At 45.0% G+C, this 19,452-nt stretch overlaps 2 protein-coding genes across 2 annotated transcripts; one reads left to right on the top strand and one right to left on the bottom strand.

The window, feature by feature from the left end:
• Positions 1-85: 85 nt before the first annotated feature.
• Positions 86-4,472, bottom strand: LOC123995217 (cytochrome P450 2K6-like). The gene is made up of 6 exons (XM_046298649.1): positions 4,388-4,472; positions 1,853-2,026; positions 1,495-1,636; positions 1,070-1,254; positions 752-893; positions 86-568 (listed from the first exon to the last, which is right to left on the bottom strand). Exons 1-6 carry the CDS (start codon positions 4,430-4,432, stop codon positions 387-389), a joined length of 870 nt encoding a protein of 289 aa, XP_046154605.1. The 5' UTR covers positions 4,433-4,472; the 3' UTR covers positions 86-386.
• A 4,785-nt stretch (positions 4,473-9,257) lies between these two features.
• Positions 9,258-16,417, top strand: si:dkey-126g1.9 (uncharacterized protein C1orf115 homolog). Its single transcript, XM_046298656.1, has 2 exons — positions 9,258-9,643; positions 15,220-16,417. The coding sequence occupies exons 1-2, from the start codon at positions 9,350-9,352 to the stop codon at positions 15,355-15,357; spliced, it is 432 nt and encodes a 143-aa protein (XP_046154612.1). The 5' UTR covers positions 9,258-9,349; the 3' UTR covers positions 15,358-16,417.
• The last annotated feature ends 3,035 nt before the right edge of the window (positions 16,418-19,452 follow it).

Below are 19,452 nucleotides of genomic sequence, written 5' to 3'. Positions count from 1 at the left end.
CCCGGGCGCGAACCAGGGACCTTCTGCACACAATGGCAACAGTCACCCTCGAAGCATCGTTACCCATCGCTCCACAAAGGCCGCGGCCCTTGCAGAGCAAGGGGAACTACTACTTCAAGGTCTCAGAGCAAGTGACGTAACCGATTGAAACGCTATTTGGCGCACACCGCTAACTAAGCTAGCCGTTTCACATCCGTTACACTTGACTGTACAATAATTGTCAGTACAGTTACAAAACTAGTTTTGTACAGTTGTGTTTTTAATGGTTAGTCCTGAGTGTTTTAGATTCAAGGCAGATGAGGTATCCTACTGATTACTGACATCTCAAAGTGATAACTGCCCTTAACACAGGAAAATCTGAAATACAAGGGTGTTGGGGTAATTCCCTAGGGGTCATGGAAACGAGGCAGGGGCCATACTTTGATGGGTGGGGCGGCGAGGCCCAGGCCCCCACAGGTGGAGATGTCCACGTCGTCAGCAGTCATCCCGATGGGGGGGAGGAAGGAAAAATTCTGCATGAGGGAGGTCTCCATGCGGGCCAGAGTCTCGCCGACACACACTCTACGACCTGGGAGGAGAGATGGGCGGAGCAATTGGAGGATGAGTGAGTAAACTCACTTTTGCTTGGGACAATTCTACTAGTAGTACACAATGCAATCCTAAACTATTGAATTACTACAACTGGTGAACATAAGGATGATGTCTGTTAAGACAATCAACAGTCGTATGTTCACAACCTGGCTCCTGTTACCTGCGGAGAAGGGCATGAAAGCCTCCCTCTTGACAAACTTGTCGTCGACATTGAGAAAGTGGTGAGGGTAGAAATCATCCGGCTTCTCCCAGTGAGCCTTATCACGGTGCACTGACCTCAGCAGTGGGATAATGTAGGTCCCCTACACACATACAATAATTTGAATGTGCCATTGTCAAGGAAAGGATGTTTGGTGCTGTATGGGGGACAGGTAGTATATTTCACTTTACCATAACTGTCTTGCTTAACTGTCTGGTTATTGTTGATTCACTAAAAGGTGCAGGTCAGTGTCTGCTAGTTAGTTGTGAGTGGGCCTGCCTTAGGTATGAAGAAGCCTTTGAGGCTGACGTCGGCTGTGGTCTCGTGGGGCAGGCCCATGGGCAGGATGTCAGTGAACCTCTGGGTCTCGTGGATCACTGCGTCGGTGAAGGGCATCATCTGCCTGTGCTGGATCCTTGGCGTGGAACCACTAATCACCTTGTCTATCTCCTCATTGACCTTACCTGAGAGGACATAGGAAATAGACTGAGTATAAGGAGGGCTTGTGAGATTTCACCTCTTTCTGTATTTTTATGCACCTTCTCTATTTGAAACATTTGCATATCAATCCCAGTTTGTATGTTTGTTTCGTATTACACTTTATGCCGTGGAATTAGAAGGTGGTAACTTTATGGTAGCCTATTTCTTTTAAACTTATTTTCCTCATTGATCCAAAATGGCTGGTGACTTGTGGTTTCACTCACTCTGTATTTCAGGATACTTCATCATGATGACCAAGGCCCAGGCCAGGGTGCTGGAGGTGGTTTCCGTCCCAGCCACAAACATGTTGGTGACGGAACACAGGAGGTTCAACTCATGGAAGTGGGAAGAGGGATTATTCTTTTCCTAATAAATATATTTTAGTTGAGGAAAGGCATTAGGTATGAGACAAAACATGGGACCATTAGGAAGTGAGTTATGATGTATTGTGGGAGTGGCAATTTCAAATCACTTTCAGGCAAATCTGTAGCACATCTCTATCCCCGCTCAAAAAGGGTTTCCAAGTGCAAAAAGGCATTTTGACCCATAGTTGGTGTGACTGACATTGAGCCCTGGGTTCACCTTCTGCTGCTTGTTGAGGAATGCGTCGATGTAGCTACAGTAGTCGTTCTCATCCAGGATCTGTCTGTGCTGGATGAAAATCTTCCTGAAGAAGGCCTTCAGGTTGTCCTGGTATGCCAGCACTCTGTGGTGAGGCCCTGGCAGCGGGTGGATCACTGGGTACATGTTGTACAGCTGGAGAAACGAGCATGGCGATTCATGTTTATATGTGAGAAATTCACTTCAGTTTTTTTACTTGTCAATGTTACGATGTGTATTGTGAGGGCATTTTCTGTTGAACCTTACTAATGCTTGTGTACTAAAATATCCATCTTTAAGCCTAGGCATTGGGCTTGAGATGGTTAAAGAAACTAACTCAGAAAAGAGCGTTTGTATTAGCAGAGAACTGTTCTAACTGTTCTGTGTGTGTAGTTGACAAAAACAAATTGGTTCTTAGCTTAACTGGGAACAGGGCAAAGTGTTATATTCTGCACACCTGTGATGGAGCTACTGTTCTGTTTGGAGCCTGTTCTGGGTGAAAGGTTCTTGTTTTGTGTGTGTGGGGGTAGGACATACAGTGGGGCAAAAAAGTATTTAGTCAGCCACCAATTGTGCAAGTTCTTCCACTTTAAAAAGATGAGAGAGGCCTGTAATTTTCATCATAGGTACACTTCAACTATGATGGACAAAATTAGAAAAAAAATCCAGAAAATAACATTGTAGGATTTTTAAAGAATTTATTTGCAAATTATGGTGGAAAATAAGTATTTGGTCACCTACAAACGAGCAAGATTTCTGGCTCTCACAGACCTGTAACTTCTTCTTTAAGAGGCTCCTCTGTCCTCCACTCGTTACTTCTATTAATGGCACCTGTTTGAAGTTGTTATCAGTATAAAAGACACCTGTCCACAACCTCAAACAGTCACACTCCAAACTCCACTATGGCCAAGACCAAAGAGCTGTCAAAGGACACCAGAAACAAAATTGTAGACCTGCACCAGCCTGGGAAGACTGAATCTGCAATAGGTAAGCAGCTTGGTTTGAATAAATCAACTGTGGGAGCAATTATTAGGAAATGGAAGACATACAAGACCACTGATGATCTCCCTCGATCTGGGGCTCCACGCAAGATCTCACCCCGTGGGGTCAAAATGATCACAAGAACGGTGAGCAAAAATCCCAGAACCACATGGGGGGACCTAGTGAATGACCTGCAGAGAGCTGGGACCAAAGTAACAAAGCCTACCATCTGTAACACACTACGCCGCCAGGGACTCAAATCCTGCAGTGCCAGACATGTCCCCCTGCTTAAGCCAGTACATGTCCAGGCCCGTCTGATGTTTGCTAGAGATCATTTGGATGATCCAGAAGAAGATTGGGAGAATGTCAGATGAAACCATGAAGCATGGAAACAACATGCTTTGGGGCTGTTTTTCTGCAAAGGGACCAGGACGACTGATCCGTGTAAAGGAAAGAATGAATGGGGCCATGTATTGTGAGATTTTGAGTGAAAACCTCCTTCCGTGCAAGGGCAAGGGCATTGAAGATGAAACGTGGCTGGGTCTTTCAGCATGACAATGATCCCAAACACACCGCCCGGGCAACGAAGGAGTGGCTCGATAAGAAGCATTTCAAGGTCCTGGAGTGGCCTAGCCAGTCTCCAGGCCTCAACCCCATAGTAAATCTTTGGAGGGAGTTGAAAGTCTGTGTTGCCCAGCAACAGCCCCAAAACATCACTGCTCTAGAGGAGATCTGCATGGAGGAATGGGCCAAAATAATACCAGCAACAGTGTGTGAAAACCTTGTGAAGACTTACAGAAAACATTTGATCTCTGTCATTGCCAACAAAGGGTATATAACAAAGTATTGAGATACATTTTTGTTATTGACCAAATACTTATTTTTCCACTATAATTTGCAAATAAATTCATTAAAAATCCTACAATGTGATTTTCTGGAGAAAAAAAAATATCATTTTGTCTGTCATAGTTGAAGTGTACCTATGATGAAAATTACAGGCCTCTCTCATATTTTTAAGTGGGGGAACTTGCACAATTGGTGGCTGACTAAATACTTTTTTGCCCCACTGTACATAATTTGGGAAAACATTCAAAGGCTCGTGCTTGCCAAACTTGGGAACCGTTGAGCTACTGTTAGAGGAAGTATGTCTGGAGTGACTTACTGTCACTTTGGCACCTACTGTAGTCACTGAGTTACGACAGACTGAGACAACCTTTTCATTATCGTCTGTACCCTGTAACCCAGTTTCGTCTCTCCTTCTGTACACACATAAGATCACGTGTTTTTCAGAAGCTTGCATAAGATTGCTTGACTATATAAGGCTTCTGTACTCTTTGTACAGCAGGCTCTCCATTTCACCTGCGTGGGTGGTGCGACCAGCCTCAATGTTTTTAATAAAAGTAATTCCTTGATTGATTGACTTTTCCTCTCCTCATTATTTGTTAAAGGCAGAATTTCCACCACAGTATCCAGCATTTTAATACCTCTATGGAAAGGAACAACAAGTATCCCAAATACTGTTATGTAGTATCATACCTGAATGAACGGTGAACTGGCCAGCCTGAAGCTTTCGTAGTTCATTTCCAAGAGCTTAATAAAATCGGGTCATCGTACTCCATCCTGTGGCCCATGATCAGAGAGATGATGATGTTGGACGCTGCCGCGTTCAGAGGAATGGTGGTCAGGAAGCCATCACCTGGCTCAGTCACAATAGTTTCATAAAAACACATGAATTAATGTCAATAAAAATCCAAAGTTAATTCATTCAATGATCTGCTGAATAGTTTTTTTTATTGTTCTATGTGTAGCATTTTGTGTGACAGTTGAATAATCTATGTATTTGTAGTTTTATCTTCAGATCCAATATGGCCTCACCGTTATGAGCTGCAAAGCTATTTACAAGGTTTTCTGACTCTTTGATTTTCTCCTCGATGTTCCTCTTTCCCATTCCCAAATCCCTGAGCACCGCCAGAGTAAACCTCCGAATGGTCCTCCAGGAGTCCCCATGGCCGAATATGATTCCTGTTTTGACGGGGAGGACATGTCACAGATTCTCTGTTATTATAAGGAAATAATTATAGGTACCTAAAGTATTCCTTTGCTTTTTTATGTGGACCTGTAGGTTTGCTGTGGGATGGATTTTACCCAGCAGTTATCCACTTAAAATGCCATGCCACTGCGTTAAGATAAAAGATATTGCTTGTGACTGTAAACTGCCATTGTGAACACTGAACAGTTGACATAACATGACTGGGCCTAGAAACAAGACAGATAATGTGGTTCTTGATCTATTAAAGAGATTTTGGTCAGTCGCGGTTGGCCTGTACAGTTTCCTCTGGTGATCTGTTTGAATAGTGGGATGTCTGGCCGCTCAGCAAATTGATCAGCCTGAGTGACCAAGGCCTCCTTCACCATCTCATAGCCACACAGAACCACGATCTTACGCAAGCCCATCTGAATGCTGAACACGGGTCCAAAGTTGTCCATCTGGGGAGAAAAGGGCAAGCAACAACATGTTCCAGTATGCACCAGTTCCGTGGAGATTTTGTACATCCTTAGAGACAAACATACAGTTAATAAGCTGCTCCATTCGGGATTGCCTAAACAGGAATTTAGTGATGGGAGTAGTGGAGAGTACATTTAGGACAAAGATGGATAGATATAAAGTGGTCAAGAACTGTTGAGAGTTCAAGCAAAGCACCTGGGTTAAATTGTTCCAACAATTGTTTACAGACAGATTATTTCACTTCTCACTGTATCACAATTCCAGCGGGTCAGAGGTTTACCAACACTAAGTTTGACTGTGCCTTTAAACAGCTTGGAAAATTCCTGACATCATTTGAGTCATTTGGAGGTGTACCTGTGAATGTATTTCAAGGCCTACCTTCTGTCTCCTAGAGATGAACGTACTTTGGTGTGAAAAGTGCAAATCAATCCCAGAACAACAGCAAAGGACCTTGTGAAGATGCTGAAGGAAACAGGTACAAAAGTATCTATATCCACAGTAAAACAAGTCCTATATCGACATAACCTGAAAGGCCACTCCGCAAGGAAGAAGACACTGCTCCAAAACCGCCATAAAAAAGCCAGACTACGGTTTGCAACTGCAGATGGGGACAAAGATACTTTTTGGAGGAATGTCCTCTTGTCTGATTAAACAAAAATAGAACTGTTTGGCCATAATGACCAATGTTATGTTTGGAGGAAAAAGGGGGAGGATGGGAAGCTGAAAAACCCAATCCCAACTGTGAAGCACAGAAGTGGTAGCATCATGTTGTGGGGATGCTTTTCTGCAGGATGGACTTGTGCACTTCACAAAATAGATGGCATCATGAGGTAGGATTTATGTTGATATATTGAAGCAACATCAGGAATTTAAAGCTTGGTTGCAAATGGGTCTTCTAAATGGACAATGACCCCAAGCATTCTTCCAAAGTTGTGGCAAAATGGCTTAAGGACAACAAAGTCAAGGTATTGGAGTAACCATCACAAAGCCCTGACCTCAATCCTATATCAAATTTGTGGGCAGAACTGAAAAAGCTTGTGCGAGCAAGGAGGCCTACAAACCTGACTCGGTTACACCAGATCTGTCAGGACGAAAGGAACAAAATTCACCCAACTTATTGTGGGGAGCTTGTGGAAGTCTGCCCAAAACATCTGACCCAAGTTAAACAATTTAAATGCAATGTCACCAAATACTAATTGAGTGAATGTAAACTTCTGACCCATTCTCTCTACTATTATTTTGACATTTCACGTTCTTAAAATAAAGTGTTGATCCTAAATGACCTAAGACAGGGAATTTTTACTAGGATTAAATGTCAGGAATTGTAAAAAGCTGAGTTTAAATGTATTTGGCTAAGGTGTATGTAAACTTCCGACTTCAACTGTACATGGGCTCGGGAAGAGGTGACTCGGTAGTTTTCGGAGGCTCCCGGGAGAACTCCGGTAACCTCTAGTTCTCTTGGCAACAGAGCCGTCAGCGACTTCCGGGATAATTCGGAGGCGAGGTGGAATCCTTGGACGAACGAGTGAAATTAAGTCTCCTCTCCTTCCTGCATTCCCGTAATCGCCCATCGATCCAAATGGTCAAGGTGATGAGCGAGTCGAGATCTGTCTATAGTTCCCGGGCAGCACGCTCGTCCTTTACTTCCTCTGATACTCCGTGCAGAAATATGTCAAACAGTGCTTCCGGGTTACAAGCACTCTCAGCTGTCAACGTGCGAAAATCTACTGCATAGTCTTTAACACTGCGGGAGCCTTGCCGAAGCTGGAGTTACTTCCCGGAAGCCTCTCTTCCGGACAATGGAGCATCAAAAACATCCTTCACCTCTGCCACAAACTACTCCAGACTCAGGTATGACCCAGATGCAGACAGTGTCAAAGTAACAAAAGTTGATTTCTAATACAGGGGCAAGAAAACGACAGGTCAAAGGCCGGCAGTGGTCAATAATCCAGTGAGGTGAGGCAAGGTACAGAACGGTAGACAGACTCGGGGTCAGTGCAGGCAGAACGGTCAAAACTGGGAATGACTAGAAAACAGGAGCAAGAAACAGGCAGGAGCAGGGAAACACACGCTGGTAGGTTACACAAACAAAACGGACTGGCAACAGACAAACAGAGAACACAAGTAAAAATACACAGGGGATAATGGGGAAGATGGGCGACACCTGGAGGGTGGAGACAAGCACAAAGACAGTTGAAACAGATCAGGGTGTGACACTGATTGGGTCTTTGTAGAGGGGTTCTTACCTCCATCAAGATCTGATAGGGTCTTTATAAAGGGGTTCTTACCCCGATCAAGATCTGATAGGGTCTTTATAAAGGGGTTCTTACCCCGATCAAGGTCTGATAGGGTCTTTATAGAAGGGTTTGTACCTCCATCAAGGTCTGATAGGGTCTTTATAGAGGGGTTCTTACCTCCACCATGGTTTGGTAGGGTCTCTTCAGGTCCAGGTTGAAGATGTTCCCCAGCAGGGGTAGACCTCTGGGGCCTGGAGGGAAATTCTTAGGGTTTGTGTTTCGATTGATGATGAAAATGAGGATTATTAAATTCAGGGTAATAAACATAACGGACATGCCACTTAGTGAAAATAATTCTAGAACAGACATATTTTGTTTTTAATCGTTTTTTTCTGACTCAATTTGGGATGTCTTTGAAATAAATATTGTTAGAGGCCGTTGTTCATAGTCATTCCAGGAATGCTACTGTATCTGTCGTTCCTTTGAAACCTCCTGCAAAAACATAAAGAAGAGATTGCATTAAAATACTGGCCAGGGTAAAAGTTTCTCTCTATGGACAGTATTTGGAAGTAAGTCCATTGGGCCTCTCATGAAGAATGAGGACTGCTTTTCAGGAATTTACACAGTGCATAAAATGCCAACTTTGGGAATCTTTATTTCAAGTTATGATGTTTGTGTTTATAATAATTGTGTATGTTACAGATCGAATCCAGCAAATATTGATTTTTGCCACATGAAAATTGGCATAATACCCACGTCTGATACTGCTGTAGAAAAAATATCTAATAATTTATACACTGATTTCTTTTGTTTATGTCTCACTGTTAAAGTGGACTTGTTTACTTGTATAAATCTTTCACGTAGTTCTCTTGAACGCACTATGGGCACATTAATGAAAAAACATTCACTCTCCATGAAAGAACTACACTACTTTTATTTGTCTGACATGTCCTTTCCCATGTTCATTAATTCATCATGAAAAATTATGATGCTTAATAATTAAAGCAATTTGCAAGAATAAATATCCTACCTGAAGGAAATGAGAGTTGTCGTGTCCTCTGCCCTCTCCTTGCTCCTGAGGCTTCAGTTCACGGTTTTCCAGAACTTCATTGTTAGACTCGCTAACACCAGCTCTCAAAGTCACAGCTGTGTAGTCATGTGGATCGCGCGCCAACCAGGCTTTAATTATTCTATAAATGTGCTTACCACCAGGGTCATATTTCCACTAAACCACCAGGGTAATATTTCCACTAAACCACCAGGGGCATATTACACCTTTTCTCCACTCTCTTATCATTAAAACGCAAACTGACTGTGGATCAGTTTCTAGAAATGCACCTGAACATACTTCTACATGTGCCTGATAGAGGGCGGCATTGCATTGTAGCTGGTGCAGGCAGCGACCTGAGGGGCCAATTTACTTTATTATGGGCCCGTTATAGGTCTCATTCACTATGGCTATGGCTATTGCTTTTTAACACAATTTAGGCCTATATAGTATATACATCTGCGGTTCTAATCCACAAGATTATGTTACAATGAATTAGCAGGTTAAAGACAAATCATGTGGGTGTGCAACACAACTTCCTGCACAAACCAGTCTGACTACATCTTTAAGGGCAACGTGCCAGCAGTCCAATGGAATGCACGCCCATTCAAGCACATACCTTGTGTTGACAACATAGCAGCAAGTGACAAATTTCAATTCTACCATGACTGCAACAAAGAACGGCAACTACCACCTGAGAGACAACAATGAAGCCCAAATCTCTCGTATTGAGGTTATTTAATAATACTGAGTCCTTAGGTGAGAGGCAAGTGGAGAAAGGAGCCAGGTATCACCGACAAGTAGACTGTTCGGACCAACATGAGACCCCCGGCCCCCAGGTAGAGGATGGGGGGACAAAGAAAGAGAAGTACACCACTGAGATCCATTTTGCCTTTTTACCGGAGAGGTACGAGTCCCTAGTCGAAGAGGATGAAGGAAGGCAAAGAGCGAAAGATGAAAAGAAAAACAAGAAGAAAAATAAATACAAGAAAGTCAAGAAGGTAGATTTGGTGAAAAACGTTACTGCTGCATGTATCTTTCTGTGCTATTATATGTATACAAAATAGGTCTAGTTTGTTCCCCCTTCAATGATTAACTTTAACCAATGTTTTGTTCAATGGTAATTAATCATTATGATGCACATAACCTTTGAAAATCAAATGTATTCTGTTTTGTTATAATTAAACTGGTATAACAGGAAAAAGACAGTAACATCAATGCTACATTTTCAGATACTTTCAACTATAGAATTCCCTGTGGTGTATAATTTCCAACACAGTATGTAATAGTTGTGCATAATATGGGTAAGTTCGAGGCAATATCATAATCAATATCATTATCGTGATACAATTATCACAATATGGCACCAGGCCATCAAACCTGCATCAAATTGCCTGATACTCATCATATGACTGAATGATGTCAAATCAATAATAAGAATCACAAACCATAGAGCTCGAAAGATCATTGTGAAATAGGACCACAAAATAGAGGCTTTTCATGAAAGAAATCAGTGTTACAAATCTATTGTGATTGACTTCTCTCAGATTGTTGTTTTCTAATCAGCACCTCACATTAACACTTGTTTCTTACTGTTTGCTTTCAACACTGATTGTGTTACTGTGACAAAATATGAACTACAAGTTGAATGATACAATCAGTCACTGTTGATATATTTATTGTATCTTCCCATCTTGCCACCACCCATATGCCTGGCTTCTCTCCAGATTTAGATTGTTTTAAGACCACTCCCTGTGTTAGTCTGTTCCACTGTGCTAGATACAGTGTGTTTGGGGTCAAAGGGGAATATCTAAACCATAACATAAAACATGAAAATACAGTCGTGGTTCAGTTCTTTGACTTACAAATATTTCCTGCCAAGAAACTCATGTTTAAGAATATAGCTCTTAAAACCATTTCCATGTAAACAGTGTTTGTGGGTTGTCATGCAGGGAAAGCTCAGAAAATATAACATAGACAAACATATAAACAACAGAGGACTCTGGGTGAGAATGGTGCCGGTTCACCTGGGTGACACCAGAGCGACCTGCCTGTTACCTCGATCCCCAGAAGACCGGCAGTGTGAACTCTGCGGCCACAGATGGTACACGAGCTGGAACCCCCTCTGGTCTCCCTGCGCACCGCCCCTCCCAGCTCCATAGGTATCGGAGAGGGGGTGCGGGAGGATGGAACCACCAGACCCCAATCTGAACATCCACGGTTAGCCAGCAGGTTGTCCAGCCGGATGGACAGGTCCACCAGCTGGTCAAACGTGAGGGTGGTGTCTCTGCAGGCCAACTCCGACGGACGTCCTCGCGCAGACTGCAGCGGTAATGGTCGATCAGGGCCCTGTTGTTCCATCCTGCGCCGGCAGCCAGGGTCCTAAATTCCAGGGCGAACTCCTGGGTGCTCTTCATCTCCTGACTCAGATGGAAGAGGCGCTCACGGGTGAACTCCTCAAACTCGTCCAACGCCTCATCTCGCTCTCTCCATACAGTGTTGGCCCACTCCAGGGCTTTCCTGGTGAGGCACGAGACGAAGGCGGACACCCTCTCATGACCCGACGGAGTTGGGTGGAGGGTGGCCAGGTATAGGTCCAGTTGGAGAAGGAACCTCTGGCAGTTCGCAGCCTTTCCATCGTATTCCTGGGGCAGGGAGAGACGAATCCCACTGGGACAATGAGGAAGAGGTGCGTTCAGGGGAGACCCCGGTTGTGCTGGTGTAGGCGCTGGAAGAACTCCCTGTCTCTCCCAGCGGTCCATTGTCTGGACAACATGGTCCATGGCGATGCCAAGATGTTGGAGCATTGCTGCGTGCTCCCGGACGCGCTCCTCCACCCCTAATACCGGGGTACCTGCTCCTGCTGACTCCATAGTAGTGGTCTGTAATTCTGTCATGGGTGCGTACTGGCGGCAGACAAGTCAGACGCAGGAGAGCAAAACTGTGTTTCCAACGGCTAAGTTCAATTATCAAAACCCACCGGATACAGAACAATAAAATACATGGGCACATAACCTGACGCACACCAAAACATACCGTGCACAAGCACTGACAACAAACAATTACGGACAAGGACATGGAGGGGAACAAAGGGTTAAATACACAACATGTAATTGATGGAATTGGAACCAGGTGTGATGGAAGACAAGACAAAACCAATGGAAAAGTGGATTGGCGATGGCTAGAAGGTCGGTGACGTCTACCACCGGACGCCGCCCGAACAAGGAGAGGGACCAACTTGTTCGGGCAGAAGTCTTGACATGGGTTCCCTGTTGTTGTTGTGACTGTATTAGGTTCTAAATCATATCAAATCAACCTTCATTTATACAGCACATTTCAGACAGGGAATGCAACGCAATGCGCTTTACAGGGAAAAAAACTAAAAACAATGAAAATAAAAGCTGAAATATTTACTACACGACAAACATAAGATTTAAACATAAATTTAAAAAAAGATTGACACAAACTGAACTAAAAAGAACCCTAAGGAAAAGCAAAGCCAAAGAGATGTGTTTTAAGAGCTCCTTTAAATATGTCCACCGTTTCAGCCCCCCTCAGGTTCTCTGGCAGGCTATTCCAGAGGCTGGGGTCATAATAACTAAAGGCTGTCTCTCCATGCCTCTTAGTCCCCCTCAGGTTCTCTGGCAGGCTATTCCAGAGGCTGGGGTCATAATAACTAAAGGCTGTCTCTCCATGCCTCTTAGTCCCCCTCAGGTTCTCTGGCAGGCTATTCCAGAGGCTGGGGTCATAATAACTAAAGGCTGTCTCTCCATGCCTCTTAGTCCCCCTCAGGTTCTCTGGCAGGCTATTCCAGAGGCTGGGGTCATAATAACTAATGGCTGTCTCTCCATGCCTCTTGGTCCCCCTCAGGTTCTCTGGCAGGCTATTCCAGAGGCTGGGGTCATAATAACTAAAGGCTGTCTCTCCATGCCTCTTGGTCCCCCTCGGGTTCTCTGGCAGGCTATTCCAGAGGCTGGGGTCATAATAACTAAAGGCTGTCTCTCCATGCCTCTTGGTCCCCCTCGGGTTCTCTGGCAGGCTATTCCAGAGGCTGGGGACATAATAACTAAAGGCTGTCTCTCCATGCCTCTTGGTCCCCCTCAGGTTCTCTGGCAGGCTATTCCAGAGGCTGGGGTCATAATAACTAAAGGCTGTCTCTCCATGCCTCTTGGTCCCCCTCAGGTTCTCTGGCAAGCTATTCCAGAGGCTGGGGTCATAATAACTAAAGGCTGTCTCTCCATGCCTCTTGGTCCCCCTCAGGTTCTCTGGCAGGCTATTCCAGAGGCTGGGGTCATAATAACTAAAGGCTGTCTCTCCATGCCTCTTGGTCCCCCTCAGGTTCTCTGGCAGGCTATTCCAGAGGCTGGGGTCATAATAACTAAAGGCTGTCTCTCCATGCCTCTTGGTCCCCCTCAGGTTCTCTGGCAGGCTATTCCAGAGGCTGGGGACATAATAACTAAAGGCTGCCTCTCCATGCCTCTTGGTCCCCCTCCATGCCTCTTGGTCCCCCTCGGGTTCTCTGGCAGGCTATTCCAGAGGCTGGGGTCATAATAACTAAAGGCTGTCTCTCCATGCCTCTTGGTCCCCCTCAGGTTCTCTGGCAGCTATTCCAGAGGCTGGGGTCATAATAACTAAAGGCTGTCTCTCCATGCCTCTTGGTCCCCCTCAGGTTCTCTGGCAGGCTATTCCAGAGGCTGGGGTCATAATAACTAAAGGCTGTCTCTCCATGCCTCATGGTCCAAGGCTTTGGGGTAGTTAAAAGGTCAGTGCCAGAAGACCTGAGGGACCTACTGGGTACATAACTTAAAAGCATGTCTGACATGTGTTGGGGTGCACAATCGTGGATTGATAAAAAAATCTATAGAATAATCTTAAAAGTTATTCTAAAATTCAGAGACCTTAAAATCAGTGTAATGTGTGCTCTCCAACTGGTCTTGGTCAGTACCCGTGCTGCAGAATTCTGTATGTTTTGCAGTTAACCAATGGCTTTCTTGGTTAGACCAGACAGGAGACCATTATAGTAGTCAAGCCTGTTTATAATAAAAGCATGGATGAGTCTCACTGTATCAGCCTGAGTGAAAAATGGCCCCACCTGGGCAATGTTCCTCAGGTGGTAATTTTGGTCACACTATTTTGGTCACATTCCTAATCTGTGATTCAAAATGTAGTTAAAAAATCAAATAACACCAAGGTATTTATTCTTTATTGCCTGTGAATTAAAGTGTGCGGCAGCATAGCCTCTCCAAGGTGAGCAGGCCAACACTACCTCTGGGATGTCTATTCTGCACTATCCCATGGGCTGAGGCACAGACATTCACTGGTCAATAACAAAGCCAAGACTAAGTCTCGTTGAATCACTAAAGAGCTCTGATCCAGCTAGATCCCGAAAGCTTCAAGGTAGTTTCACCTCTCAACCCTCTGTGATATGTCGCTACAGGATAAGCATTAGAGATAGTCAGCGAATGTTGCGACAAACACTGCCAAAGAGTCATTCAACCCTCATCACTTCACCTGGCCCTGAATGGATTCTCTGTCATTGTGGTGAGGGATTATCAACTACATTTGGAAGGGTCATGGATATAGGTAGTCTGTTGGCTATTAATAACAATAACAAACCCCAAACAAAGTACAGTAATAATAACCAAATGTAGGGCTGACTAAATGCCATCAATCAGTTGGAAGGACCATGACAAACCCTGTTCAAAGTACAGGAATAACTAAATGGAGTGTTATTATGGCGCAGTAAGTGACCATAATCCTACATTTGGTTATTCCTGTACTGTGTTTGGGATGTGTTATGGTCCTTCCAACTGATTGACGGCATTTAGTCACATGTCATTTCTTCCTTATCTGTCTTGGCTTTGTTAAGAAAGTTCATATTTTACCACTCACACACGTGCTGTGGTGTGTGTTGTGTATAAGGTTATAATAACTGGGAAAGAGTCTGCCAATCTGCCAATCAGTTATATTGGATCACGTTAAAAATCCTGTTGCCGCTACATGCCCCCATGAATTCACTGTAAACATAACCATCTAAGATCAATGCTACAGGTCAATGCTACAGGTGACAGGGGTGTTTGGACGTTTGATTTGAGGCCTTGATAGTGATACATTTAAAGACTACAGGTTGGGAGATGTGTTGGTGTGTTTGAACATCCCCTGATGCAGTCAGTTCAGACACTCTGGGATAGCGCCAGCTGGCCAGCCCTTTCCTGAACACTAAACATGGAACCCTATTGTTCAACACAGGGATCACTGCTTATTTTAGTTAGACAAATGAAAAGGATGTGGTGATTTCCCCCTTGCTGTGCTGGGCGCCCATTGTCTGAGTAGGGAGCAGATTGGTTCGGCCTGAGCATGTGTTTAATAATGTAATCCCTTTTTCTTGACCGAGTTCTGTCCTCAAGATCTGTTGATGAGTTGAAAATCATCCTCACACTTACAGCAGCCCACTGTATGTTCCATCTGTAGATCGGATGAGTCATTAAATGATGATTGGGTTTTGTATTGCTGGTGATGGTTGTTAATTGATGATCAGTTTATTGACTTTGCTCTCTGTGTGTGCTTTGTCTTCCAGAATGTGGGCAAGGCCCTTCGCTACAGCTGGAAGTGTTTGATGCTTGGTCTTCACAGTATGGCAGCAGGCTATTCCACCCCACTCACTACCGCTGCTACCCTCGTTCCAGAGTTTCATGCAGGCAGGGACAGGGGCTGAGAGGACCAATCACATTGATCTGTAATCCTTCTTAATGTTCACTGACTCTATCGCTGTGGCCCCAGGGTCTCAAATTAAACCAGCACTGAAAACGCTCAATTGCGAGTCTTCTCTACATTATGAAATTATAGAATTTCAATATCCTGTTGTAGAATAATGATAAAAATGATTTGATTCTCATTGCAAGATTGTGCATGTTTATAAGATGTAATAAACTGTTTATGTTTTTATAGTTACTTAATAGGAACTTTGTAGGAACCACATTGATGCATTTGTTATTACATTTATGTGACAGAATGTTGACATGATTAGGAAATATATCTATGTCAGACGTTTTATACTTTTACTATGACTTTAACATTGAAATGTATGGAATATTTTGTATATTTGTAAACTCTTTAATTACATTACAGCATTTCACAGTTACTTACTGCACAATTATTCATTATTTTCTCAAATATACATTGTGCCTTTTTCAACTCAAAGAATTTCTGTAACATGCAACCATCACCTTGTGTAAAGCCTGTTAAAGAGACAGCAGGAGAGAAAAGGAAAATTGTGTGACACAAACAGAATGTGTGTTTGTTCTATGGCGTCAGATTGTGAATCAGGACTGGACAGGAGCTTGTTAACAAAGGGATTTAGATAGAGACAGGAAAGAATTAGCGGGGTTGGGGTGGAAAGGGGAACCAAAACAGGAAAGCAAACTGAATCAAGGCTTGAGGGCCTCTTCCTGCACACTGGGGATAGTCTGTCTTTTGTCCCAGCCAGTCAACAGAAGCAGAGGCACAACCCCAGTGGATTTACAGCAGAAGAATATATTTTCAGAAAATCTTCTAAATGCAATATGATAGAAAGAAAAATGTATGTTTATATGATAAAGAAAGCTGACAGTGAGAAGTTAACAGTGAGTACAGTATATCTTCATGTGCAAATAGACAGATGGATTGTGACTAAAATGCCAGTGATATGCTACCAAAGAATACACACTGCATCTCTCTATTGCCTCTATCTGTCTTTGAAAGTCTGTTTCTATGTGAATAAATACAATTTAAACTTATGCTTGAGGCTACTATGTGCTGTATTGTAGCTCTACTGTAGAGTATGTCTGTGTTTTTACCCCTCGGTGGAACACCTGATGGTCTTTCCACAATGTTAGCTGGAGGCTGAAACGCAGACGAACCAGAAGGTACGATGATGCGAAAGAATGGTGCTGTTAAGATCAGAGATGTATCTCCTGAGTACACCAAGTAGTAAGACTTACAGGTCTTCATTCTCTTTTGAGAACCTTAATGATCTTCAAATGGAGTCAGACAGCAGTGGTGAGCCAGTCCAGGGTGAGTCAGTCCAGGATGAAGTGGGCCTACCTGCTGGGACGACCACCGAGAAGGAGCTGAGTGTAGAGGGAAGCGGTGTGATGAGGAGGGCCTACCTGCTGGGACGACCACCGAGAAGGAGCTGGGTGTAGAGGGAAGCGGTGTGATGAGGAGGGCCTACCTGCTGGGACGACCACCGAGAAGGAGCTGAGTGTAGAGGGAAGCGTGTGATGAGGAGGGCCTACCTGCTGGGACGACCACCGAGAAGGAGCTGATTGTAGAGGGAAGCGGTGTGATGAGGAGGGCCTACCTGCTGGGACGACCACCGAGAAGGAGCTGAGTGTAGAGGGAAGCGGTGTGATGAGGAGGGCCTACCTGCTGGGACGACCACCGAGAAGGAGCTGATTGTAGAGGGAAGCGGTGTGATGAGGAGGGCCTACCTGCTGGGACGACCACCGAGAAGGAGCTGAGTGTAGAGGGAAGCGGTGTGATGAGGAGGGCCTACCTGCTGGGACGACTACAGAGAAGGAGCTGATTGTAGATGGAAGCGGTGTGATGAGGAGGGCCTACCTGCTGGGACGACCACCGAGAAGGAGCTGAGTGTAGAGGGAAGCGGTGTGATGATGAGGGCCTACCTGCTGGGACGACTACAGAGAAGGAGCTGATTGTAGAGGGAAGCGGTGTGATGAGGAGGGCCTACCTGCTGGGACGACCACCGAGAAGGAGCTGATTGTAGAGGGAAGCGGTGTGATGAGGAGGGCCTACCTGCTGGGACGACCACAGAGAAGGAGCTGAGTGTAGAGGGAAGCGGTGTGATGAGGAGGGCCTACCTGCTGGGACGACCACCGAGAAGGAGCTGAGTGTAGAGGGAAGCGGTGTGATGAGGAGGGCCTACCTGCTGGGACGACCACCGAGAAGAAGCTGAGTGTAGAGGGAAGCGTGTGATGAGGAGGGCCTACCTGTTGGGACGACCACCGAGAAGGAGCTGAGTGTAGAGGGAAGCGGTGTGATGAGGAGGGCCTACCTGCTGGGACGACCACCGAGAAGGAGCTGATTGTAGAGGGAAGCGGTGTGATGAGGAGGGCCTACCTGCTGGGACGACCACCGAGAAGGAGCTGAGTGTAGAGGGAAGCGGTGTGATGAGGAGGGCCTACCTGCTGGGACGACCACAGAGAAGGAGCTGAGTGTAGAGGGAAGCGGTGTGATGAGGAGGGCCTACCTGCTGGGACGACCACAGAGAAGGAGCTGAGTGTAGAGGGAAGCGGTGTGATGAGGGGGCCTACCTGCTGGGACGACCACCGAGAAGGAGCTGATTGTAGAGGGAAGCGGTGTGATGAGGAGGGTTGGCGTGAAGTGCAAAAAGAAGGATACGTGCTTTAGTAGCTCAGACATGGAACATGATGAGAGTTTGGATGTATTACCTGCGGAGAGGACCACCGAGTTCGGCCTCATCCCGAGGATGAAAAGTGTGTTTCTGGACCAGTGGGAGTGATGTTTGTGGAGAGAATGGATCCTTGCATTTTGGCTGATCCATATGGGATGACAGGTTGGGGACCGTTGAGTTGGTGAGAGTAACTCGGAGTGGATAAGTGAGGAGCGGGAGCTCTGCATAACGCGATTGGGGACAAGAAATGAGACTTGCTTTGCTCTCATTGAAAGGAGTCATCATTGAAAGGAGTGATAACGGGGGGGGGCATTAAGTGTTGAGGATCAGTTGAAATTGAAGTTTCCCAATGTCTGTGACACACCGTTTGGTGCGACGCAGATCCGGTGGAGAGCGTGGGGAAATGAAGAACACATTGTCTGTCCTACTGAGTTTTGATGTAGAGCTTTTGCATGACAAGGTCAAGTGAGGAAGTGTAAGTTATCTCATGAGAGCTTTTGTTTCCAAAAATACTACAGTGTTTTAGGTGTCAAGTATATGGGCATGTTGCAGCAGTGTGTAGGAGGGAGATTCTTAGATGTGAGAAGTGAGGGCTTGAGATGAAGAAATATGTAGTATCGGTGGAGAAATATGTGTGTGTTAGCTGTGGGGGTGCCCGTGGGGTTGGACATCGGAGGTGTCCAATGAGAGAAATGCAGGTTGAGGTTGCCAGGGTTAGAGTAGTACAGAGAGTATTGTTTGCCAAAGCAGTGAAGAGAGTGGCAGAGGAAGATGGGTACAGGGGGCAGGATACTGAGAGGATTCCTGTGAGTAGGCAGAGACCAAGAGAGAATGATGGGAAGAAAAGTGCTTCAGTAAATTAGGCTGTTTAGCATTCATAGCCATGGTTGTCAATTGTACTAGAGAAATGGATCGGAAGTCACAGAAAATAGAGGTTGTGGTGGCTGCGGCAGAGAAGTACTGCGTAACATTTCCAGGAGGTGTTGAGTGGTAGTGTTCTGTCCTCTCAGACTGTCTGGAGTACGATTAAATAGTGGATTTTTTTTTAAAGAGAGGGGTAACAGTTAGTAGGGCAATGTTGGGTGTGCTACGTTCCTAAGGGAAGGTCTTGTATATGGTAATATACCTGTCCCATCTGAATATGAACGTGTGATGGTGGAAATCTACAGTGCAGGTAGCTATATTAAGTTACAACATTTTTACAGCCCTTGTCATCTGTAGAGATGTTTGATGACATATCAGGAGAATTGGGGTCGAGAGAGATATGGTGCAGCCACTTTAATACACCTAATATTTTATGGGGAAGCACACATACAGATGCTAATGGTACTATTGTGGAAGATATGATGGAGACAAGAGCATTAGTATGTCTTAACGATGGGTGTGGTACATTAG

The sequence above is a fragment of the Oncorhynchus gorbuscha genome, linkage group LG14 (genome assembly GCF_021184085.1).
Source record: "Oncorhynchus gorbuscha isolate QuinsamMale2020 ecotype Even-year linkage group LG14, OgorEven_v1.0, whole genome shotgun sequence".
In the NCBI taxonomy this organism is placed as follows: Eukaryota; Metazoa; Chordata; class Actinopteri; order Salmoniformes; family Salmonidae; genus Oncorhynchus; species Oncorhynchus gorbuscha.
The sequence above is the reverse complement of the archived record's forward strand: the minus strand, read 5'-3'. Positions and strand labels throughout refer to the sequence as shown.